At 55.1% G+C, this 23,130-nt stretch overlaps 8 protein-coding genes across 8 annotated transcripts; 4 read left to right on the forward strand and 4 right to left on the reverse strand.

Moving 5' to 3' along the window:
• Positions 1 to 278: 278 nt before the first annotated feature.
• Positions 279 to 2,879, reverse strand: UV8b_06802 (uncharacterized protein; the record flags this gene model as incomplete). The annotated part of the gene is made up of 4 exons (XM_043144299.1): positions 279 to 308; positions 438 to 2,158; positions 2,268 to 2,591; positions 2,702 to 2,879. 4 exons carry the CDS (start codon positions 2,877 to 2,879, stop codon positions 279 to 281), a joined length of 2,253 nt encoding a protein of 750 aa, XP_043000234.1.
• A 649-nt stretch (positions 2,880 to 3,528) lies between these two features.
• On the reverse strand, positions 3,529 to 4,020 carry UV8b_06803 (uncharacterized protein; the record flags this gene model as incomplete). Its single annotated transcript, XM_043144300.1, has 5 exons — positions 3,529 to 3,557; positions 3,637 to 3,721; positions 3,776 to 3,820; positions 3,895 to 3,951; positions 4,018 to 4,020. 5 exons carry the CDS (start codon positions 4,018 to 4,020, stop codon positions 3,529 to 3,531), a joined length of 219 nt encoding a protein of 72 aa, XP_043000235.1.
• Positions 4,021 to 4,375: 355 nt separating this feature from the next.
• Positions 4,376 to 4,966, forward strand: UV8b_06804 (uncharacterized protein; the record flags this gene model as incomplete). Its single annotated transcript, XM_043144301.1, has 1 exon — positions 4,376 to 4,966. The coding sequence occupies one exon, from the start codon at positions 4,376 to 4,378 to the stop codon at positions 4,964 to 4,966; it is 591 nt and encodes a 196-aa protein (XP_043000236.1).
• Positions 4,967 to 6,043: 1,077 nt separating this feature from the next.
• Positions 6,044 to 6,942, forward strand: UV8b_06805 (uncharacterized protein; the record flags this gene model as incomplete). Its single annotated transcript, XM_043144302.1, has 5 exons — positions 6,044 to 6,071; positions 6,202 to 6,228; positions 6,303 to 6,351; positions 6,448 to 6,463; positions 6,646 to 6,942. 5 exons carry the CDS (start codon positions 6,044 to 6,046, stop codon positions 6,940 to 6,942), a joined length of 417 nt encoding a protein of 138 aa, XP_043000237.1.
• Positions 6,943 to 7,545: 603 nt separating this feature from the next.
• Positions 7,546 to 8,352, reverse strand: UV8b_06806 (uncharacterized protein; the record flags this gene model as incomplete). The annotated part of the gene is made up of 5 exons (XM_043144303.1): positions 7,546 to 7,680; positions 7,779 to 7,925; positions 8,060 to 8,144; positions 8,205 to 8,220; positions 8,340 to 8,352. The coding sequence occupies 5 exons, from the start codon at positions 8,350 to 8,352 to the stop codon at positions 7,546 to 7,548; spliced, it is 396 nt and encodes a 131-aa protein (XP_043000238.1).
• A 3,816-nt stretch (positions 8,353 to 12,168) lies between these two features.
• On the forward strand, positions 12,169 to 13,869 carry UV8b_06807 (uncharacterized protein; the record flags this gene model as incomplete). Its single annotated transcript, XM_043144304.1, has 1 exon — positions 12,169 to 13,869. One exon carries the CDS (start codon positions 12,169 to 12,171, stop codon positions 13,867 to 13,869), a length of 1,701 nt encoding a protein of 566 aa, XP_043000239.1.
• Positions 13,870 to 14,671: 802 nt separating this feature from the next.
• UV8b_06808 (uncharacterized protein) lies at positions 14,672 to 15,730 on the reverse strand (the record flags this gene model as incomplete). The annotated part of the gene is made up of 5 exons (XM_043144305.1): positions 14,672 to 14,712; positions 14,814 to 15,179; positions 15,300 to 15,382; positions 15,538 to 15,620; positions 15,710 to 15,730. 5 exons carry the CDS (start codon positions 15,728 to 15,730, stop codon positions 14,672 to 14,674), a joined length of 594 nt encoding a protein of 197 aa, XP_043000240.1.
• A 1,212-nt stretch (positions 15,731 to 16,942) lies between these two features.
• UV8b_06809 (uncharacterized protein) lies at positions 16,943 to 22,969 on the forward strand (the record flags this gene model as incomplete). Its single annotated transcript, XM_043144306.1, has 3 exons — positions 16,943 to 17,854; positions 17,918 to 20,852; positions 20,946 to 22,969. 3 exons carry the CDS (start codon positions 16,943 to 16,945, stop codon positions 22,967 to 22,969), a joined length of 5,871 nt encoding a protein of 1,956 aa, XP_043000241.1.
• Positions 22,970 to 23,130: the final 161 nt, after the last annotated feature.

Below are 23,130 nucleotides of genomic sequence, written 5' to 3' on the forward strand. Positions count from 1 at the left end.
TTTTTTTTTTTTTTTTTTTTTTTTTTGCGGTTCCAATGTTGCTTTCCGTCGGGCAGGTTGGGACGGAACATATCCCGTCGACTGGATCGGATCTACTTGCGGAGCGGACCGACAGTGGCCCGGCGGCCCCTTTGACATGGGCAGTTGACGCTTTGTTAAAAAGAAAAAAACATTTACACTTTTTCCTTCATTTTTGTTTTCTTGCGACTCTGAAAAACAAACCTGCCCTCCCAAGAACCAACTCCCAGTGTCAAGTGGTCAAGTCAAGTCAAGGCAAGTCAAGCATACGAGTTGCCCATATCGTGCTCCTGTTGATGTGTTAGTTAAGTCGACAACGTGCGGAAAAAAAAAAAAAAAAAAAAAAAAAAAAAAAAAAAGTTGCTCAGAGGGTGCAAGGGCAAGGGCAAGGGCAGGGGGCAGCAGCATTGCATGCATACCTTGATGTACTCGGGTCCCTTTTCGTGATACTCCTCTCTGGTGACGGCGGCTGCCTTCCACGCCGGCGTCCCAGCCCAGCCGGCGGCCCCCCTCCACGCGTCCAGCAGGGGGTCGCGCGCGCGACGCACCCCGACCGGCGAGCCCGCAGGCAGCAGCGCCGTCAGCCCCTCGCGCACGCGCTGGTCAAAGTTGCGGAAGAGCGTGTTGCCGCCCGTGAGGAAGACGTCGCGCAGGAAGGCGTCGCGGTCCGGCACCCCCGCCAGGCGCTGGTTGGCCATGTCGCCCGCAATCTCCAGGATGCCGGCCTGGTCGACGCCCGCGATGGATGGGCGGAACACAATCTCCGGGACGCGGACGCGCTCGACGTTGAGGTGCACCTGGTGCAGCTGCGCCTGGGAGGCGGCGTCAAAGGGGCGCGGCCCGCGGGCAAAGGCGTGCAGCAGCGACTTGGACCAGTCCGACTGGGCCTCCTGGGTCTGCTCGTAGTCAAAGTCCGGGTCGTACTGGAGCAGCTCGCGCTCGAGGGTCCTGAGGCTGGCGGCCAGGTCTTCCTCCTCGTGCTCGTCGTCGCTGTTCTCGCCGACGGCAATCTGGCGGTACACGCCCCAGTCGTCGTCGTTGGCGCCAAAGTCGTCGTCGTCGCCGCCGCGCCGGCGCTTCTTGGTCGGGTTGTCCGACGCCAGGTTGGCGATGCTCTTCATGCGGATCTGGGAGGCGAGCGACTTGCGGTTCCCGAGGTCGGCCTTGAGCCGGTCGCGCTCCTTGATCTTGTGCAGCGTCTCCAGGCGAGCCCGGCGCTTCTCCTGCAGCCAGTTGTCGAGGTCGGTTTCGCGCCGCTCCCGGTCGAGCCGCTCCTCCTCGGCGACGCGCGCCTTCTCGGCCTCCTTCTCGGCCTTGGCCCGCGCCCTGGCCTCGTGGTTGGACTTCATCAGGCGCTGCTGGCGCTTCTTCTTGAGCTGCGCCTCGTCGAGCTGGTCGTCCGGAACGTCCAGCAGGTCAAAGACGGGCGCTTCCTGGTCTTCCTCTGGATCCCCGCCGACGTCCTTGGTGCGAGCCTTCTTGATCGCCTTCTCCAGCTCTCGGACAATCTTGTCCAGCTGGGCCTCGTCCTTGATGTCGTGGCTGTCGAGTTTCCGCCGAATCTCCTTCTTCGTCTCGTCCACGAGCTTGCCCTGGAGGTTCTTGTAATACTCGAGATCTTGCTCCTTCTTCATCAGCTTCTCCAGCCGCATCTTGGCAGCCTGTTCCTGCAGTCGGCGGCCGCTCTCCTTTTTGCGCTCCGCAATCCTCGCCAGCTCCTCTTTCGACTTTTGAACGACGACTTCTTCCGTGTACGGGTACTGGATCACGACGTCTCTGTCCTCCAGTCCGGTCCAGTCCAGGTAGCCTGCGACTTCCTCGTCGTAATCTTTCGACAGGTAGCAGTGATCTGTAATCATGTTCTCGGCTTGCGAGATGTTGAGCTTCCCCGAGAAAGCGGGGTACTTCAAGCGTATGAGTTTGAGCAGATATTCTGCGCCGTGGTAGCCTCCCCAGTTCAGTCGGATTGCCTGACCAAGCATGGCTTTCGCATTGTACACGGGAATAACGTGGGTGGAGGTAAAGGACGACGAGATTACTAGGCCCGTGTTTCCCTTGTTATGTCGGTAGGAGAAAAGAGAGTCGATGCCGTAAGCGAGGGACGGAGCTCCATAGCACTCGAATATGATTTCAGTCATGGCTGCGAAAAGGGAAAGGGACCGAGTTAGCGGGGAAAAAAAAAAAGAAAAAGAAAAAGAGTCCGACCACGGGGTGCTTCTACGTATTGGTCGGCGCGACTAGTAACGCACATTTTCTAGAATATGGCAAGTTGGCCACGGCTTCCGTCATGACGATGGGGACATTGACGGCGCCTTCTGTAGATTCGTTCAAGCCCATCTTGAGGAAGACGTAATCCAGGACGTGTTCCATCACATCCCAGTTGCTCACGATGCCGGCGCCGGCTTCGAATGCGTTACGGATGTGGCCACGAGCCGTCGTGTCGGCATAACAGTCGGCGCCGGCGAAGGAGAAAGTCTTGCCGAGTTTTCGGTCGCGGTATTTGGACATGATGGGCGGCACGCTGAGCCGGGGTTTCGACTCGAATGACCAGCCGGCGCGGACAGCAGAGGATCCTGAGGGTTGGGCACGCAGCGTTCAGTGGCTCGCTCTCCAGAACACACGACACGAGATGCGAGATGCCCGGGTTTCGTCGCAAAAGCGCTGCGTGCGTCGCGGGACTTACCATTGTCGATAACGATGGCGGCGCTACCCGGCTGCTCCAGCGCTTTCTTGTACCCATCGGCCTGAGGCTGGATGAATTGCTCAAATCTCGTCTCCTTGACGGGGAAAATCCTCGCAGGAGGATACGACTTGTCCAGCGGCCCTGTTTGCTTCCGCGCGTCGATGGCTGAGGGAGCCATGGCGTCCCTTTTGTCGCAACGCCTGTTGGATCAGGTACTGGTCGCGTTGAGCATGATGAGGCAGAGTCATGCAGTTCGGTGGATGGAGGGCCTCGGGAGCGGAGGGGTTGGTGACGGGGAGCGCGATGAGGGATGGCTAGACGGCCGACCCGAGCTCGCTCTGTTTGGCAAAGGTTGTCGTATGAAGAGTCTGGCGCGACAAGCACCAGCCTGGCAAATGCGAGGCTGCGAGGCTGCGAGGCTGCGAGGCTGCGACCATTGTCGCTTTACCCTGTTTAGGTTAGTGGGTCGCGTCACGATGGGTGGCGTCAGTAGTCTGGTCTCGCGAGCCCTGCAGCGAGTGTACTACGAGTCTGTCTCTTATCGGGAGATTGACTTCATTTCGGAATTGAAGTGACCTGGTCTTTCGGCGATGCGTAACCTTACTTATTCAGCCTCTACTTTTTTTTCGTCAAGTCGAACAAGATGCAGGGTGTTTGAGCTGATCGTATCGTAGTCCAAAAAAGCTAACGTGTGTCCCTTCGCCAACATGAAACTTGCCCATTGATGCGTATCAGTCAAATCAAAGACGCGTTCTACTCCGTGGCTCCATCGAGAAAGCCAACAGCTTCACACATGCAGCTTTCATTCAACATCCATCCCATTGCATTTACGAGGGTGGTTTCAGATTATCCGTAGCTGTCGGTATCCATCAGTCTACCGTGGACTCGCCTTGCCCCCCCTTCCAAACAGTCACGGGGGATTCCCATCTTCTTACCTTCGAGATGGAACAGGACGTTGGACTGGTAGTTTTTGAACATTTGCGCCACCAACTCTACGTTCATGTTCTGAATGTTGATTTCCTGCGGCAGATGCCGTGTCAGCTTCAACTTGCGCAGCAGGCACGGCTCCCTAACCTGCAAGCTTTTGTTCATGACGACAACGGCCTCATTCAGCTTCTCCTGTCCCTCCGGTTAGCTTGCCTGAATCGTGCAAAACGCCCGACACGAAAGACTTTGGCGGGACCGGTACCGACCACGTTGGTGATGATGCGGGACAGCAGCAGGTTCTGCTGATGCTCGTGTGGGCTTTCCTGCCGCCATGTTTTAGTACGCCGGCAGCATTTTGCGCGCCCATCTGGCGGTGGCGGCGCCCTTACCATTTCAGTCGCACCCTCGCTTTGGTTTAGTTGACAGGCTTCCAAGATGCCGTTTGCGAGAACCAAAGCTTGCCGCGGCTCCGAGGTCAATAATTCACATAATTTACTCACCAGAGAGGCCCGTCTGTAGGGCGAGACGGGCGAGACTAAACCCGGTCGGTGATGGGCTGGGATGATGACTTCAGCCAGGGGCGGTGGAGCTCGGCAAAATTAAGCATGGGCAGAGAGACACATCTGTAGCTTCGTCAACACGCCATTAACCCCCAGCCCCAGCCCCGGGAACGGATATTTGATCATCGGAAACCATCATCACGAACAAGCGAAAGGCTCATCAGAATCTTGTGCTCTAGCCATCACCATGTCGGCCGCTGCGCCGAAAGAGGCCACCGAGGCTCAAATCCAACACCAGCAATTGATAGAGCAACTCGACATCCACGCCATCCACAAGAACTTCCGCAACCCACACTGGAAACCAAATCAGCGTCGCAATAAGAACCTCAAAGCCATAGTCGGAGATGCCTCTAGGAGAGAAGCGTCGGCTCTGGCGACACCTCGAGATGGCAGCGGCAACGCAACACCTGCAAGAGACGACGGCTTGTCAACCAGCGGCTCCTCGACTCCCGCAACCAGCAGCAACGGTCGAGATCATCCGCCGAACCTCGCGCAAGCATCGCGCAGCCTTTCAAAGCTTGTTTTGGAGAAGAGCCTCAAGGCGCCAGGAGGCATCGCCTCTGCCCCTACAGCAACATACACCAATATCGAGTCGGCGCCTTCCCTTGCCCACTCGAAGCACTACTGCGACGTCACCGGCTTGCCTGCGCCCTATCTCGACCCCAAGACAAGGATGCGGTACCACAACAGGGAAGTATTTGCGCTGATTCGGTCGCTGCCACAGTCCTCCGCAGAGCTCTTCCTTGAAGCTCGCGGGGCACACACCGTTCTCAAGTGAGTGCGTTTCGTGGGCCGAACCTTGGGAGGACCTGGTGATGGGGCAAGAAATCATCCGCTCCCCAGCCAAATCAAGCTGGCGGCGTGAGCGGGCTTAAGGAACGAAAGAAGAATCCTTTTGCGCGTCTGACGACTTGATGCGCGGATGGCAAAATGTCCGACCAACAAAGTCAAGCTTCAACTATGCACGCTCAGCTTTTCAGCCAAGGGTGGCAAATGACGCTCCGGCTTAATCGTGATCGTGTGGGAATTTTTTTCTCTGCCCAAGCTCTTCAAAAGCCGACAGGTACCGAGGATGTATGGGAAGACATTCTCAGTTGCCAAGCATGAGACGTGGCTGTCGTGGCAATATGTAGCGATAGTAATGAGTATAACGATGATGATGCCAATCGCTTTGATTCGGAAGCTGTCTTCCAGTTCCAGTATTTGGCGTGCAGCTCACACAAAGGGAAAAAAAAAAAAAAGAAAAGAAAAAAAAAGAAAGTGTCCGGGTGAAAAGTACGGCGTATGTCACAACTTCGTCCGGCAAATCGGAGGATCCTCAAGTGATCACCAAGAAGGCATGGCCTCTGGGAGCATCATATGAATCTTTGAAGACGATGGCCCATAATAACTATTCACCTCGATTTGGGCCTAGCTGCGCACATTCAGCAGCAGCAGCAGCAGTCACCGTGCATCCTCATGGGAATGGTTGAAGCGCTAATGGAGGAGGGAAAAAAAAAGCTTCGAGGTTTCCAGTTGCCGAGCCTGGGTTTTGTGCCTGAGACCTGCGCTGTGGGCCGCCAGCTCCCTCTGCAGGCGGGCACAAAAGGCCGCTAAACTACTTTCGCTCATTGCTGCCAGGGGAGGCCCTTGAATGCAATGTTGTCCTCGTCGACTCGGGCATCTCGCAAGCTGCATCTGATTTCGACAAACCTCTGCGCGCAAAGCCAAGCCAAACAAGTGCGCCGTGGAATTGGTCTCGTTTGTTCTTTTCCCCCAGATCCTGTCCTCACAGTCATCCCCTCCCCCCCCCCCCCCCCCGCGAGGAAAATCTAGAGACAGATAGCTTCACCGATATAGAACCCCGTCGCCCACCATGTCCATGTGGATGTCCGACTCGCAAAGTATGCCCACTCCAAAGCCAGCTTCGCAGCCCGTCCAACTGGACGCTTTGGCGTCGCAACCTCCCCAGACGATGGCCCAGCTAGCTTGGCAACCAAGCGGCCGTCTGTGTATTGCTAACAGTTCCTGTAGAGATTGGGGTGGTGTTTTGCTCCGGCGGTGCGTGTGCGCTCCCCCACGGGCTAATTCCCCGGACGCAGACCCGGCATCAGGAAAGCTAAAGACCGACGCAGGAGGCCTTTTCCTAATAGGAGGAGTCATGCTCTTCTTTGATCGCGCCATGTATGTGAAACGCTGCCTGCTGGACTTTCGTTTGCGCTGCCTGGCCCAGCCCTTTGCTGAGTGTCCTTTTTTCCCAGCTGATGTTGTCGTAATCAGGCTTGCCATGGGAAACGTGAGTTTGCGAGATCCCGCGAAAACGATGTGCCTACGTCGCGTTACGTACGACCTTTGCCATAAAATGGAAAATCGAAGAAAAAAAAATTTTCTTTCAAAAATCCAAACTCTAAGCCCCGAAACAACGCGCGGTCCTATCGATCGATCTGCAAGATGCGCTGACGCACGCGCTGCTCACAGATTCTCTTCCTGATTGGGTTGACCATCATCATCGGTCCCCAGAAGACTCTGCTCTTTTTCGCGAGGAAGCAAAAGGCAAAGGGCACGGCGGCCTTCTTCGCGGGCCTCATCCTGATCTTGATGCGCTGGACAATTATAGGCTTTGTTGTTGAGGCATACGGTATAGCTGTCCTGTTCGGAGACTTCCTGGGGACGATTGCGGGCTTCGCAAGGGGGATTCCCGTCGTCGGGCCCTATATCGGCATGGTTGTAGACAGAATAGGACTGGGTCGTCGGAACGCCGATCTGCCTGTTTGACCCAGCCTTTGCAGTCGGCATTCTGTCTGTTGACGACATCACCCGGAACTTGCCTCCTGCACCGCCTGGTGAGGGCGGACGCAAAACGACGACGTCGGGAAGTCGAATACACACCTAATCAAGTGCACCTCCGAGGTGTGAGGGGTGGGCTGGACGACATTTGGCATGAGAAACCTCTGGGGGTGGCAGGATTACGCTCCGAGGACGAATCTGTCGCAACGTACCTCTTCCTTGACAAGGCGTTTTGGGGATTTTCATGGGATGATATCACTGTACACTATCGCACCAGCAAGGAGGAAACAAATCTATCGAACCCAAGCTCGGCGTCGGGTAATGGATGTTTTTCTTGTCGTCACTTCAGCGCTGTTCACTCTCGGGCTACTAATAATCAGGCTATGTAAAGCTGCATTGTCACAGATGGGCTCGGTGTTGAAAAGGAATTAAAAAAAAAAAAAAAAAAAGGGTCAGGCTTCATTTCCACCACGGAGAATGCCCCGAATGTTGGCGACGTTTGAAAAAAAAAATCCTCGCGTGTGGCCTCGCATATGGCCTCGCATATGGCCTCGCATGTGCCGCTGATCGCATCGAACAATATCACCACGTCTAGTATCCCTGCGCAATGAGGTAGTCCGCCAAAGCTTCCACGGTAGAGCTGGTATTGCCAGCAACCTGAATCTCGCCGTGGTGGCCAACCACAATGGCCTGTTTGGTCTTGGCAATAGCAACTCCCAATCGACCCTAGGAGAAAAAGGTGCCACGGCGATAATCTGTCAGCTACATCCGCATGGTCACGGGGGGGGGGGTTTCTCATGCAGCAACGGACGCTTCGCACGTACTGATCGAGCGTAGATGCTGCGGCCGTCAGCCCGAGCCATGACATATCGGTTGCCGGCAATGTAGAGACCGTCGGCGAAAGCCTTGTCTTTGGCGGCGTCTTCGCCGGACACAATGGCAGAAATAACCTTCATCTCCGCGGGCTGGATCTGTGGGTTTTTTCGCGGCGGTGGGAGGAAGGTTCAAGCCATGACAGTCAGCCGTCCCGTCTTGGAACAGCACCGCGGGGACTGGCGGTGCGAGCGGTCCCTCGGATTGCATCCTAGTGAAGGGATATATATACCTTGAAGTCGGGGGAGGCGGCCCAGGAGCTGTCGCCGGCTGCGCTTAGAATGGCGCCCTTGTCAACATGGCCGGTGGCCACCAGGCTTATGCCATCTCGTCAGCATGTATACCTACCCCTCGACAACGGAAAGTAGCGGGTTTACCTAGAATCTACGTATGCTATAACAGTGACGCTGGTTAGCTGCAACGCCTTCTCTCATGCTCCGGCGAGGCGCAGGTGCGTCGTGAGTCTGGAGAGGGAAAATGGGGGCGACTGCGGGAGGCGGTGGGAAACGAACCTTGCCACGACATGATGAGGAGGCTCCGAGGTTTCGAGGGAGGGGAGGGGGGGGGGGGCGCGGGGCTGAGACAGAATGCGAGTCCGAGAACTGGAGCGAGAGTCAACTGGCTTGAACGGGGTCGCGAAAAGATGCTCGTGGCGTGCAGGTGACGAACCTGCTGTGTGTGTGTCGGATTGTTTCAAAGGCAAGGTTTGGCTGCGTGCTGGTGTGAGGGAGACATTTTTTTCTCCTTTGCCTTGGGAGCTGGAGAGCATCGCGCGCTGCCCCTCCGTCGGCGGCTTAAGGCGTCACCCATAAAAACAGCACAGCATTGGGGGTCAACGTTCCCGGCCGCAATTTTTGCAACGAGGGGTACTTTGGTGGCTCGAGCTGCCCATCCCCCGCGACTTGTTCTCGACCAGTTGTTGTCCATGATTTTGTTATCGCCGAGCTGCCTCCTATAGGGTAGGTCCAGCAAGTAGGGGGCTAGACTTTTAAAAAAATGCAGGAGCGCGTAAACATGCAGTAGCCGCCAAGCCAAAATAGAAGCTTGTACCTCTGCTCGCATTTTCCTGTTAGCAGCTATATACCTACATATATTATATGACTTAACTCCTATCACAATGCACTAATCAGTGTTGGAAAACGACCGACCAAGAGATGCCTTGTTATATATATGGCGCGCGCGGGGGTGCTACGGTACTAGTTGATTACGCTTATGACTATCCAAGAGAGAGAGAGACTATCTCAGAGAGAGAGAAAGAGATAGTTGGGGATTGAAGCCAATAAGATGGCCTTCTTGTGTATGTGTACAGCGGTCATATGTGCTGCAGTCATGTGCGCGCGATTTCCCTTTACAAATGTACACTTTAAAGGTTTAAAGTAGCAAAAGAAAGGGAGATTACTGCTTATGGAAGAATGTGACTAAACATAGATTGCCTTTTTAGGCTTAGCCACTATTGCATGTTTTTCAGCATCATCGCGTCCAAACCAGTCTTGGATCAATGTTTGCAAGCTACGTGTGATTGTCTCCTGCCGAAACAACACTGCAACGACGGTTCAAAAGTGTCTGTTAAGCTGATGCATATTACCAGGCCTTGCATAAGGTGCCTTGGTACCGGGCATAGGGCGGACGCCCTGGAGCTGCGTAAGCGCTCTGGGTTGTCCATCACGTGATTTTGCGAATTAGCAATTAGCAATGCGTTTTACTACGCGAGGGTAGTTGAGAATAGAATCAGCAATCATTGCACACTACGAGCACAGATGATAGGGAATGCAAGAATCGGCACTCCCGGTTCCCACTTTCGACAAAGTCCAGATGCCCTCTTCCGCAGGGCAACGTAGTTGCTCACCGCTCTTGTCAAGTAAGCTTTCCCGAGATCACACAGCATTCATCGTTGTCTATTATCCGCTCTCTATAATTGTAGACACGAGGTAGGCAATGTCTATATCTAGCTGGGTGGCCAACAAATAAGGATTTCTGCCATCCTCAAGCCAAAGGGGACGGCGTTGTTTCTCCCAGTCAGTTTGTCAGCTTGTCAGCTTGTCAGCTTGTCAGTTTGTCAATTTGCTCTGCTTTTTCGCTTTCCCCCCTCCTTAGTTAAACAACATGTCAAACCAACGGAATTAGCCCAAGAAGTGATGAACCGCATTACGGGTTTCCAATTTTTATCAGATTGACCTGACCCGTGCTCATTGTCCATGGCCACCCCCCTCACAAAGAAAGTATAGAAAAAAAAAATGAAAATGCTTCAGGTAAACGCTCCGGTTTCCAGCAAACGGCGGCCGGCTACGCTCTAGAAAGCGTATACGGCTCTGATACGCGGCTGGGAAACCACGGCGTGAGAAGAAAGGATACTCATCTCTTCTTTCATTGTGAAAAAGGATGCTTCACCGCTCAGGGCTGCGGATATTGTTGGCTGCCTACCCCAGGACTTGGCTTAGCCCTGCCTGCTACGAGCTATTACCAGACGTCTATTCTTAGCGTCGAATGAGTTGGAGCAGCTAGGTCAGTCTACATGCTCGCCGCCGTCCGCTAGTTGCAATGGCCCGGCTTTAAGAAAATTCCACCGCCCCACTGCGTGTTTTCTCCAACACGTTGTCATGCATGTCTGGTTTCGAAAGGTCGATCGCGGGATAATCGGGAAGGTGAGTCGAGTCATGCGCATGCGGACTTTGCTGGATGCCACATCCAGAATCCATCCGCAGGTCCAGCAGGCTGCATCCACTCGGTGACCCGATGTTCGGTCGGATTCGACTCCGACAAGAAGGACGAGAAGGACAAGAAGGAACAAGAAGGACAAGAAGGGATGGATGCAAAGGATAGGGGAACGCCGCTTGCATGGATGTCCAAATCTGGGCGGCATGATTGGCCGTTGGCTATCTCCGCTTTTTCCAATTTCGCTAGCGTTGTGGGGCCGCCTAGGTGCTCCGTACCTTGGTGCCCTTGCAGGCGAGCAAAGATTGATAGAGTACAGAGTCAAAACTTTCAACGTTTCCAAGATGCAACAAGTTTGAACTGCATGCAACTGTACCTACCCATTTGACTTGACAGCCGAGAACCAGAACGCCTGTTTGTGGGCACATGAGCAGCTCGTCCGTCACTTTGTGTTTCGCCGGTTCGCCGACTTTGGCTGCCTCCAGGTCTCCCAACTACCCCAGGCATCAGCTGGCAGCTGTGCACGGGTCCCTTGATCCCTCCCAGCCGATTCAAGCCCAGGACTGGGACGGGACGGACATGGAGGCACTCCGTCGCGTCTGGTTTCCGTCTTCTTGGCCAAGGCTCCCGGGCGCGAGTAGGACAGGACAGGACAGAACTGGATAGGACATGGTTCGGAGGCAAACGCCCCGGAATTAAGTTTGCGTTATGCAGGAACAAGACGGAGCATTCTCCTCAACCAGCAAGCCGAAAGCGGAGCCTTCACAATGCAGGTGAACGAGTCCGTCCCCGTGGCTTGACAACGTTTTGGACATTTCAAGATGCCGATTCTGCCTGGCCCTTCAGCTGATGCACTGGCACTGGCACTGGCACCGGCGCTGGCTTGCCTTGGCCTGTGACGTCTCGGTCAAGAAGCCCCCAGCAATGGGCATCAGCCATCAGCACCGAGGTTGGACCAGATGCATTGCGTGTGTGCCTGCTCTGTGCTCAAACCCAAACCAGCAGTACTTCGTACGTGACCAACCTCGTCCCTGGACGGCAGCCCTGGACTTCGGCTGGACAAGTCTCAAGTCTTTCAACCATCTTGCTGCGGTGGGTATCTCATTGGATATTTCTGGAACTTCGACCCAGGCGACCAGGCCGCTGCAAGATCCCTGACGTAGCATCCCGAAACGGCTCCTGCAATCAATCTCTCGTGCGCCACCACACCGCTGCATCTCCTGGTCCCTGGCAATCTCTGACAGATAATCCGTACGAAAGCGCGGAGTAATATCGAAGCAACGAGAGACGTTTTGGCGCCAAGTCAAGGCGGCCTCAAAGCTGCGCCTGGGGAGACAGCTGCACCTGCACCACGTTGCTGCGCACGGGACAGGCTATTCTGTGGAATAATCCTCCCTTCCCATAATATCGAAACTTGGCTGCATCGTCTTCTCTTTCTATTCTTCTTCTTATTCTTAGAAAAGAGCGGATATTTCTACAACTACGACCGTGTCACCTCTCCGTCCATGTCATACGCTGGCCGGCCCTCGCGATCTACTTCCTGAAGAACGACAACAGAAAATATAAGCTTGAAAGTATTTGTGGCTTCAGTTTCCCGACGCCTCTCTTTTGGCGATGCTTCATTTTGGCCATCATAATCCCAGGAGCACCGTGCCGTATCCGGGTTGATAGTTGCTTCTACTTGCTTTTATGGATCGAATCAAGCGAGCAGCTTCAAGGCGGCGGCAACCCGTAAGCCGTCTACCAAAGTCCGAGGGAACTGACAATGCAACCGAAATCACCAAGGAGCACATTAATCGTCCAGTAATCCAGGACACAGACAACAATATCCGGAGCGGGTTTGGATCGAATCATCGACTTCTCTATTCTAAACCTCTTACTGAAGGTCGAGACACGACATCAGCAGTACGCAGCGGCCCTCTTGTGAAGGAGGCGGATACAGCAGGAATAGGCGCCAGCGACGTGGCTCCCGCAAGCCCTGCCGCTCACCAGAACTGGCATTGGAACCCATCCCGGCCACAAGTTGTAACGACGATTTCAGCGACAGGGGATAACAGGGCCGAAGGACAACATCAGAAGAATCTTCTTTCTAGATCAAAGTCTTGGAAAAGGGGAATTTTTGCAAGATCCAGACCTAGAAGAATAAAGGATGATGGCCCGCCCTGTGATTTGCAGAAGCCAGTCTTCGCAGCAAGCACGAACCCGTCCCGTGCAGATTTTACCGCTGAAGGACTTTCTGGGGCTGGGTTTGAGCGTTCCAGAGAGATTGCCTTTCTACTGGAAAAGAAACCACTCGAAAGACCTTGCACAGAACCTACCGCGTCCGACTTGAGGAGGCTTGACCATGTTTCCGAAACACCTGGAATAGTCCCTCTAATCTCCGAAGTCCCGGGTCTACAGCAAGCCGCCCAAGGCCGGACCGGGGCTGCGCTTCAAGGTGAAATACAGCAACTGCTGCTTGATGTGGAAATACCAGCCGCGACCTTGGAGCGGTACAGTGTCATGTTCGCTAGTCTTCTTGAGCAGCGTCGAAGTCTTGTCGCCCCGCGGCAAAATACCAGTGACGACTTGCGGGCACTCGGAAAAGACAACTCGTGCAACGGGCATCAGAGGGAAGCGCGCATTATTTCGCGCCGAAATCTCACAAGAGATCGAGATTTGCCGCCCATTCCACCCTTGCATCTGGAGCACATACAGGCGGCCCCCCCATTGCAACAACTGGGTTCTCGTCTCAGATCAAACACCTCCCCTGCCATCATGACGCCATCATCGGAATTCTACGCAAATGCAGAGCAGTATGATGACGAGCAGTCAAAGCACCCGCTCATCGTAAGGCTTGCGTCTGCTCAGCTGCAAAATAGCTGCACGGAAGACGACGCTTCCTTGCATGAAGGCGCTCGGGTGCAGTTGCGGTCCAAATTTCACATTCAGTCACCTATGCAACAGACTTTTGGATCCAACTCCACAGCCAGTCTTTTTGATGATCCTGACGGATTTGCTAATCATACCGGGCCGTCGTCCTCTCCACCTGCTGCGCAAATCGATCCGGAGTCCTCTACAAGGACGGAGAATTCAGCATGTTCATCCACAACTGACATTGCTCAAACACAGCCACAACCAGCGCAACATGCCACTTGGTCACCAGCATTCAAGTGTTCTTCAGATGCACAAGAGAGCTTGACCTCGAGTTTGAGCAGCCGTACGGAAGAAGAACCTGTCGCGGAGCAAGAAAAAGCACTGCAAGATGCTATTCAAGTGTCTATTGCTCGTCAAATCAGCATATCGCGGGAACAGAGCCGAATGCTCGGCTCATGGCAGATGAGGTCCTCGAAGAGGAGCCGACTAGCGGCGGCGACAACCGCGACGCCCCGATTAGTAAAGCTCAAATGAGTCCATCGTCGCCATCAAAACACATACGAAGCAGCGAGCGCGTGGAATGGGAGGCGCTATAAGAGAAGAATCCGCTGAAACACCCGTGGCAAGCTTCCTGGCACGGTCGACCCATTGGTCAATCAATAAGTGCAGCGGCAGTTAGAGCCGGGCGGGACATTGACAGACTCGTGGCTGGACCACGTTCTGCATGCAACTCATGGCATTCATCATGTGACACACACTACCTTTTTTTCATTTCCATCTTTTGCTCTTTTTTCTTCTTCTCCTCTTTCCCTTTGTCTCTCGGCATAGGCAAGAGCTTGAGCTCGAACCCCTATTGATATCCCTTGCGGGCTGGATTCCGCAGCGGGGTGGTGGACTGTGACGTGACGTACGTTGGCATTCCTGAAAGCGATTGATCTTCATAGGACATAGTATGTATTATAGAAGCTACATAAGCGAAAGCGGAGCACTTGATGCCCTCTGATTGGGCACTAGTTAGTGTTTGTTCCATGCTGAGATATTCATTTACACATTGCTTTCCCTTACTCTGGTCGGCATCCTGGTGGAGTTCCAGACTTCCTCTGAGCCAGAAAACTCAGTCCTAGCTCCTTAATTCTTAATCCGCCGACATGCTGGGGATGTGGGAGGATTGGTGGATCACCAGTTTGTCGGGTGTGTGTGATGCCGAAAGTATGTCGACGCGCCGGACATGATGGCCAACTCGGGACGACAACAATTCTGTTCCATCTATCAAGCAAGAGAGTAGAAAAAGAGGATGTGATGCTGCGAATCCTACCCCAACCTCCTCCCTACCAACCTACATCAAGACACAGCAGGAATTCTGCTTCTTGGCTTGCTCTAAAGGTGCGTCGCGGTTAGGTTCATGCCAAAACAAAAAAAAAAAAACCCTACTGGCCTGGGAGCAGTACTTGAGGCAGCCTTGGGGAGATGATACGTACGATAAAACATCTTGCTCTGCGAAGACAAGCCGTCGCTCTTGGCCACCAAATCATCAATCTTCTCTCCTCGTTGCAAAACGCTCTCGATGGTTTTGTGCAGCACAATCTTGGTCTCGTCTAGCTCCTTTTGTATCTTCATGATGCTGTCGGCCTGCTGGGGATCCTGGTATTTGGTGAGATAGTCCTTGAGCTCCGGCATAGGGATCTGCGGGGTACCGCTTTGCCAGGATGAGCGAGGATGATTGGAGAGGAATTCGTCCACGACTTTGCTGAGCAGTTGGTGGGCTACAAGGGCGGGATATTGGTGGTCGGAGATGATGATTCCGCAGACGCCTTCGCTGCGGCCGTAGGCGTGGAAAGTGTAGTCTGCGAAGCAGCAACGATGTTAAAACGACACGGGTTCTTCCGAGGCAAAGGAAAAGACCACGGAAAAAAATAAAGTTCTCTTGCTCGTCCGTGGAAACGCAATGCAGTCGATCGCCGTACCTTGTTCTTCGACGTCCTGCCGTTGTCCCGCCTTTGTCCGCTCAGCCACCGTTTTGGCGAAAAGCGTCATGAACTCGCCATAGCTATCGGACCATCACGCCAGGTCAACCAACGCATCCTGCTGAGGGTGCCTTGACACATGGAAGCCAAGAACAGCATCTCCCCTGCTCAGACTGGAGAACAAGTGCAAGGCGGGAAAAGAAACACAAAAAAAAAGAGGACGAGGAAGAGGGCTGACTTGTTACGAGTGAAGCGAGAGTATGCGCTGAGCTCTTTCTCGGCGACTAATTCGTGGGCGGGTTTGCTCTCGTTGCGGATGACCTGCGAGCCGGGCGTGAGCTTGCGTCTCGTACAGAGGAGCGGCGTCGACGGGACGTGCTCGTCAACGCTGGGGATGGGCGTCGCCTTACGCCAATGTAGTGGAGCTTCATGGTGACGTGACGCCCTGGTCAGGCGGGGGATCTGTTGTGCAGGTTTTGACGGGGACGAGCGAGGAATCGACGCTTGTGGGAGAGGGGCCCGATGCGCAGAAGCCGTGGAAGGATATGGCGGAGCAGGATTGCCGTGGGAGAAAGGGACGGGGACGGGGATGGGCGGCCGGCTGGAGGTTGTGATGGTTGGGAGGGAGGTTTGGTGGTCACTGGTCGTGCCTACTGGAAGTGTTAGGGATGGGAGATGGCACGGGCGGCTGGCTGTACGTGTACGGGGCTGGGAAAGAGCCGGGACAAACATGTACATATGTACCATCAGCAGGGTGGGTGGCTAAAGGGCAGTGGCTCACAGGGCAGTCAATGGCTCACAGGGCAGATGCCGCGCTGAGTCTGAGCCTGGGGCGCTGGGTCAAGCCCCACCGGCGTTTCGTTTACAAGAACCTGGCACGTCCTTTGCAGTTCGTGATACGTGACAAGTTTGAGGAGCAAGGTGGCGGCATGCTTCAAGGCCTGGAAGTTGGAAGAGGCAATTGAGATGGCTTAGGTTACATGTGCTTTACCAAAATCTGCCTGGTAGTCATGTTCCTCCTGTCAACGTCACAGTCAATCAGCTACCTCCTACCTCCTAAGGTACCTAGAGGTAAAGTACCAGACATGTACCTGTCCAGCACTCGTACTTGTGGTGGTGGAGTGACTGCGAGGCAGAAGGGGAGGCCAGCAAGGGGACGAGAAAAGAATGCACCAGACAAGAGTTTACATCCAGGTCTGAACGGATTTCATGGGTTCATATCTTGAGAATACCAGACACTATATATATGGCGATTTGCTCCAAGATATTGCCACGATACCTTACAGCGAGAGGTTTATCGGGGATACGGGAAAGTTCAGTGGAGGTGGTGTGGCGGTGTGGCGGTGTGGCGCCTCCAAGTTCCAGCGCCTACTTCTCCTAGCCTCTAGGCTCCAGCCCGTGCCAGCAAAGGATTTTGCGGGCGGTCTTCTGTAGGGCACCCACCGATTGTCCAGGCAGTTGTCAGTGACGCATTACCGTGCCGAATTCAATGACACCAAAAGTGGACTGCTGGTTCCACTCGATAGCAGAATCTACATTCATCACAACCTTCGGGTCGGGACGAGTTCAGACACAGACAAGTACCGACTTTCATTTTCAATAGCGCACCCTTTCAACCAGTCTGACATAGAGGCTGGATAGACATGGCGTCCAACGAGCTGACGGCAGCAGAGGCGGAATGGAGACTACAGTTCTCAGCTATGCAAGCTGCCCTTGCCAATCTTCATCTTCCTGTCCCTTCCCAAACCGACGAGGTCAGCTCGGATGATGACGATTGGGAAGGGTGTCTGTCTGGAAACGACGGCCAAGAAGACGTGTGGGACTTCATATCCGGCCGCGACGCCGACGACTACAGCTGCGAATCTGTCGAGGCCGAGACTGCGGGGGAAGACGTGCCTCCTCGAGGCGATATCTCGGACTGGTTTCTCGACAAATCCGCCGTCATTGCTTTTGAGAACGGCCTGGCACCCGACGTTTTCCAGAGCCAGGTGATAAACCTGCTGGCGTCTGGCCGGTCAGATGACGAGCTCCAGGCTGAACTCACGGACCTGATTGGATTCGACCATCTTGAATTCATCATTGATATCCTGCCTCGGAAAGGGCGTATCCTCGCGTCTCTCAAAACCGATGGCCGTGGCGAGGCTGCCAGCAGTGGTCGATTGTTAAGCAGGGCCGAACGAGAGGCCGCCCTTACGCAACGGGATTTTGAGCACAAGACGGCATCTCTAGCTCCGGCTTCCAAAAGGGAGCCACAGTACCCCCATGTCTACAGAGCCTATCACGCCGGGAATACTCTGAGCTATTCAGGCAAGAAATACGGGTTGCCGGTAGGAAGCGAGCGTCGCCAATTCGAGAAATACGAAGAGTACTATGTTCCCGCTGGGCGAAAAGGGGTGCTTGGACCTGGCGAGAAGCTGGTCAAGATCTCGGACCTTGACGGACTGTGCCGAAACACCTTCAAGGGCTACAAGACACTCAATCGCATGCAGAGCCTCGTCTTCCCGGTCGGGTACAAGACAAACGAAAACATGCTGATCTGTGCCCCCACTGGCGCGGTAGGATGATGACCAGGGCGAACAAGTCACTGCTCGACTTTGAAAATGCTGACAACGCCAAAGGGTAAAACCGATGCCGCCATGCTGACCATCTTGCACACCATTGGGCAGCACGTCCTCCCGAATCCCCTGTACAATCCCGAGGCAACCGAATTCGCAGTAGACATGGATGACTTCAAGGTTGTCTACGTCGCCCCCATGAAGGCGCTTGCCGCTGAAGTTACCGACAAGTTGGGGAGGCGTCTCGCATGGCTGGGCATCAAGTGCCGAGAATATACTGGAGACATGCAACTCACAAAGTCGGAAATCGTGCAAACTCAAATCATCGTCACCACACCGGAGAAGTGGGATGTCATCACTCGAAAAGGGACGGGCGATACAGAGCTGGTTCAGAAAGTGAGGCTTCTGATAATTGACGAAGTGCACATGCTGCACGATGAGCGCGGTGCCGTCCTCGAGTCTCTTGTCGCGAGGACCGAACGTCAGGTAGAGAGCACGCAGTCGCTTATCCGCATCGTTGGGCTCAGTGCCACGCTGCCAAATTACGTCGATGTTGCCGACTTTTTGAAGGTCAACAAGTATGCTGGGCTCTTCTACTTTGACGCCTCTTTTCGCCCTGTGCCTCTTGAGCAGCACTTCATCGGCGTCAAGGGCAAAGCAGGCTCCAAGCAATCCAAGGACAACCTGGACATTGTCGCATTCCAAAAGGTTCGAGAAATGCTCGAACAGGATCATCAAGTCATGGTATTCGTCCATTCGCGGCGAGACACAATGGTCACGGCCAGGATGCTTCACCAAAAGGCCATTGAACACATGTGCATGGAACTGTTTGACCCGACCAGCCATCCGAAATTCGAGCAGGCCTCGAGGGATATGAATTCATCTCGTGCAAAAGACATACGGGACTTGCTTTCCAAAGGAATCGGAATACACCATGCTGGGATGGCTAGAGCTGACAGAAACCTCATGGAGAGGCTTTTCGCCGAAGGCGTCCTAAAGGTGCTGTGCTGCACAGCTACTCTGGCTTGGGGCGTGAACCTGCCCGCCGCTGCGGTAGTGATCAAGGGAACTCAGGTATACAGCGCTCAAGATGGCAAGTTCGTCGACCTCGGTATCCTGGACGTGTTGCAAATATTCGGTCGTGCCGGCCGCCCGCAATTCGAAGACACGGGAATCGGCATGATCTGTACGACTCAAGATAAGCTGCCGCATTACTTGACGGCCATCACCGAGCAGCAGCCAATCGAGTCCAAGTTCTCATCAAAACTCGTTGATAATCTCAATGCTGAGATTGCGCTGGGGACTGTGACATCGGTTCAAGACGCCGTCCAATGGATTGGGTACTCGTACCTTTTTGTTCGCATGCAGAGAAGTCCAACCGCGTACGGCATTGAATGGGCGGAAATCCGGGATGACCCTACTCTTGTGCAGAGGAGACGACAGCTTGCCATTCAGGCTGCAAGAACTCTGCAGCAATGCCAAATGATCATATTCAACGAGAGGACCGAAGAGCTGCGCAGCAAGGACATTGGCCGAATCGCGAGCCAGTACTACATTCTTCACACAAGCATCCAAGTGTTCAACACGATGATGCAGCCGCATGCCACTGAAGCCGACATCCTCAAAATGATCAGCATGAGTGGGGAGTTTGACAACATTCAGTCCAGGGACAACGAGGCCAAGGAGCTGACGCATTTCAGGGACAACGTGGTTCCTTGCGATGTCGACGGGGGCATCGACACGCCCCAGTCCAAGACCAACATCCTTCTGCAGTCCTACATTTCGAGACAGCAGCCGGAAGATTTCGCCTTGTCCAACGACATGAATTATGTTGCCCAGCAGTCCGGTCGTATCTGCCGAGCCCTGTTCATGCTCGCACTGAACAGGAAATGGGGCCATCAGTGCCTGGTTTTGCTGAGTCTGTCCAAGTCGATTGAGAAGAGAATCTGGCCGTTTCAGCATCCGCTGCACCAGTTCGACCTGCCCAAGACGGTGCTCAATCAGCTCGATTCCAAGGAGAACCTCACCGTGGAGACCTTGAAAGACTTGGAACCCGCCGAAATCGGCGGTCTGGTGCACAACCACAGCGCGGGCAAGACGATTGCCAAGTTTCTGAGCAGCTTCCCGACGGTACACGTGGAGGCAGAGATCGCGCCGTTGAACCGCGACGTGCTGCGAATCAAGCTGCACGTGATTCCGGACTTTTCGTGGAAAGATCAGGTCCACGGAACCTCGGAGTCGTTTTATGTCTGGGTCGAGAACTCTGAAACTTCCGAGATCTATCACTACGAGTTCTTCATCCTGAATAGGAGAAAGCTCCACGACGACCACGAACTAAACTTCACCATCCCGCTATCAGACCCACTGCCGACGCAAATCTACGTCAGGGCAGTATCCGACAGGTGGCTCGGTGCCGAGACGGTCACGCCAGTCTCGTTTCAGCATCTCATCCGCCCTGACACGGAAAGCGTGTACACGGACCTTCTCAACTTGCAGCCGCTGCCCATCTCGGCTCTGAAAAATCCCGGCCTGGAGGAAATCTACGGTCAGCGGTTCCAGTTCTTCAACCCGATGCAGACTCAAATCTTCCACACGCTGTACCACACGCCTGGCAACGTCCTCCTCGGATCCCCGACGGGCAGTGGAAAGACGGTCGCGGCCGAGTTGGCCATGTGGTGGGCTTTCCGGGAGCGACCCGGGTCCAAGGTCGTGTACATTGCTCCCATGAAGGCTCTGGTCCGGGAGCGCGTCAAAGACTGGGGGACGAGATTGGCCCGCCCTCTTGGACTCAAAATCGTCGAACTGACTGGCGATAATACCCCGGACACACGAACTATCAAGGATGCCGACATAATAATCACAACTCCTGAGAAATGGGACGGCATCTCACGTTCTTGGCAGACCAGAGGCTACGTCAGGCAGGTGAGCTTGGTCATAATTGACGAGATACATTTGCTTGCAGGCGATAGAGGTCCCATTTTGGAGATTATTGTTTCTCGTGAGTGCCAATGTTGCCCCCCCTTCCCGGGGAAAAACCAATGATCAAGACACACAAAGACCCAAAAAAAAAGCCACTGACACCCCGACGTAGGAATGAATTACATTTCGTCATTGACCAAAAACAAAGTCCGCCTCCTTGGCATGTCCACCGCGTGCGCCAACGCCACCGACTTGGGGAGCTGGCTTGGCGTCGAGGAAGGGCTTTTCAACTTCAAGCACTCGGTCCGTCCGGTACCCCTGGAGCTCTACATTGACGGTTTCCCGAATATCCGAGGGTTCTGCCCCCTGATGCAGTCCATGAACCGGCCAACCTTCCTGGCCATCAAGAACCACAGTCCCAACAAGCCAGTCATTGTCTTTGTCGCCTCTCGTAGACAGACTCGCCTGACGGCCAAAGACCTCATCAATTTCTGCGGCATGGAGGACAACCCTCGCCGTTTTCTGCGCATGGACGAGGAGGACCTGCAGCTCAACCTCGCACGGGTCAAGGACGATGCTCTGAAGGAGGCCATCAACTTCGGCATCGGGCTTCATCACGCCGGCCTGGTGGAGTCTGATCGCCAGCTGTCCGAGGAGCTGTTTCTGAACAACAAGATCCAGATCCTGGTAGCGACCAGTACCCTCGCGTGGGGTGTGAATCTGCCCGCGCACCTGGTTGTCGTCAAGGGGACTCAGTTCTACGACGCCAAGGCTGAAGGGTACAGGGACATGGACCTCACCGACGTGCTTCAGATGCTGGGCCGGGCCGGGCGGCCGCAGTTTGACAATTCCGGGGTGGCGCGCATCTTCACGCAAGATGCCAAGAAGGACTTCTACAAGCACTTCCTGCATACCGGATTCCCGGTCGAGTCGTCTCTCCACACCGTGCTGGACAACCATCTTTGCGCCGAGGTGTCGGCCGGAACCATTGTCACCAAGCAAGACGCCCTGGACTACCTCACGTGGACCTTTTTCTTCCGGAGACTGCACAAGAACCCTTCGTACTACGGCCTAGAGCTGTCGCCCGAGGAGCACAGCACCGTGGCCGCGCAGCAGCTGGCCAACGAGTACATGGTCGACATGGTCAACAAGTCGCTCGACGAGCTCGCCCAGTCAAGGTGCGTCGAGGTCTTGCCCAACGGAGACGTCGACGCCACGCCCCTCGGCAAGATCATGAGCTACTACTACCTGTCGCACAAGACGATCCGCCACCTGGTGCGCCACGCCAGGGCAAATGCGTCCTTCCTCGACGTGCTCTCCTGGATGTCCCGAGCCGCCGAGTACGACGAGCTGCCCGTCCGCCACAACGAGGACCGCGTCAACGACACGCTGTCGGCGAACCTCGCCTATCCCGGCCACGCCTTCGGCCTGCCCATGTGGGACCCGCACGTCAAGGCCTTCCTCCTCCTGCAGGCGCACATGTCGCGCATCGAGCTCCCCATCACGGACTACGTCGGCGACCAGACCTCGGTGCTGGACCAGGCCATCCGCATCGTCCAGGCGTCCGTCGACGTCCTCGCCGAGCTGGGGCACCTGTCCTCGTGCCTGCAGATGATGAAGCTCCTGCAGTGCATCAAGTGCGCCCGCTGGCCGACCGACGCCCCCGTCTCCATCCTGCCCGGCATCGAGCCCGACTCGACCGAGGACGAGACCACGCTGGCCGAAGTCGGCGCGGCCAAGCCCTCGGAAGTGGCCAGCCTCGGCAAGCGCCTCGGTCTCGGGTCGAGCCAGCTGCTGTCGCGCTTCGCCCACGCCGCGTCGCTGCTTCCCGACGTGTCGGTGTCGGCCGAGCACGTCACGTGGCGCTCCCTTACCGTCGCTCTGAGGCGCGTCAACGCTCTCGTGGACCGCGGCGCGCGCATCTACGCGCCCAGGTTCCCCAAGCCCCAAGCCGAAGGCTGGTTCGTGCTAGTCGCCGACGTGCAACGCGACGAGGTCATTGCCGTCAAGAGGGCCACGTGGACCAGCACCGGCGTGCCGTCCGCCAGGGTTGTCATGAAGCTGCCGGAGCCGCAGCAAGGTCAGGCCAGGAAAGTGGACGTGCTGGTCGTCAGCGACGGATACGTAGGACTGGAATACCGGCTCCTGGGCGTGGACATTCCAGCGCCTGCTGCGACGCAAGACGACGACGGTTGACTCTGGAGAAAAGTCCGTGATGGGGGAAAAGCAGGGGAAAGAAACTCTTGCAATTAGGTCCTTACCATAGGTCCTTACCAGGGAAAACGCAAGGAAACTCTTGCAATTACGTAGCGACTATGTTCTTGGCAGGGAAAACGCAGGGGAATCTCGTAATTATG

Source organism: Ustilaginoidea virens, chromosome 5, assembly GCF_000687475.1.
Source record: "Ustilaginoidea virens chromosome 5, complete sequence".
Taxonomy (NCBI): domain Eukaryota; kingdom Fungi; phylum Ascomycota; class Sordariomycetes; order Hypocreales; family Clavicipitaceae; genus Ustilaginoidea; species Ustilaginoidea virens.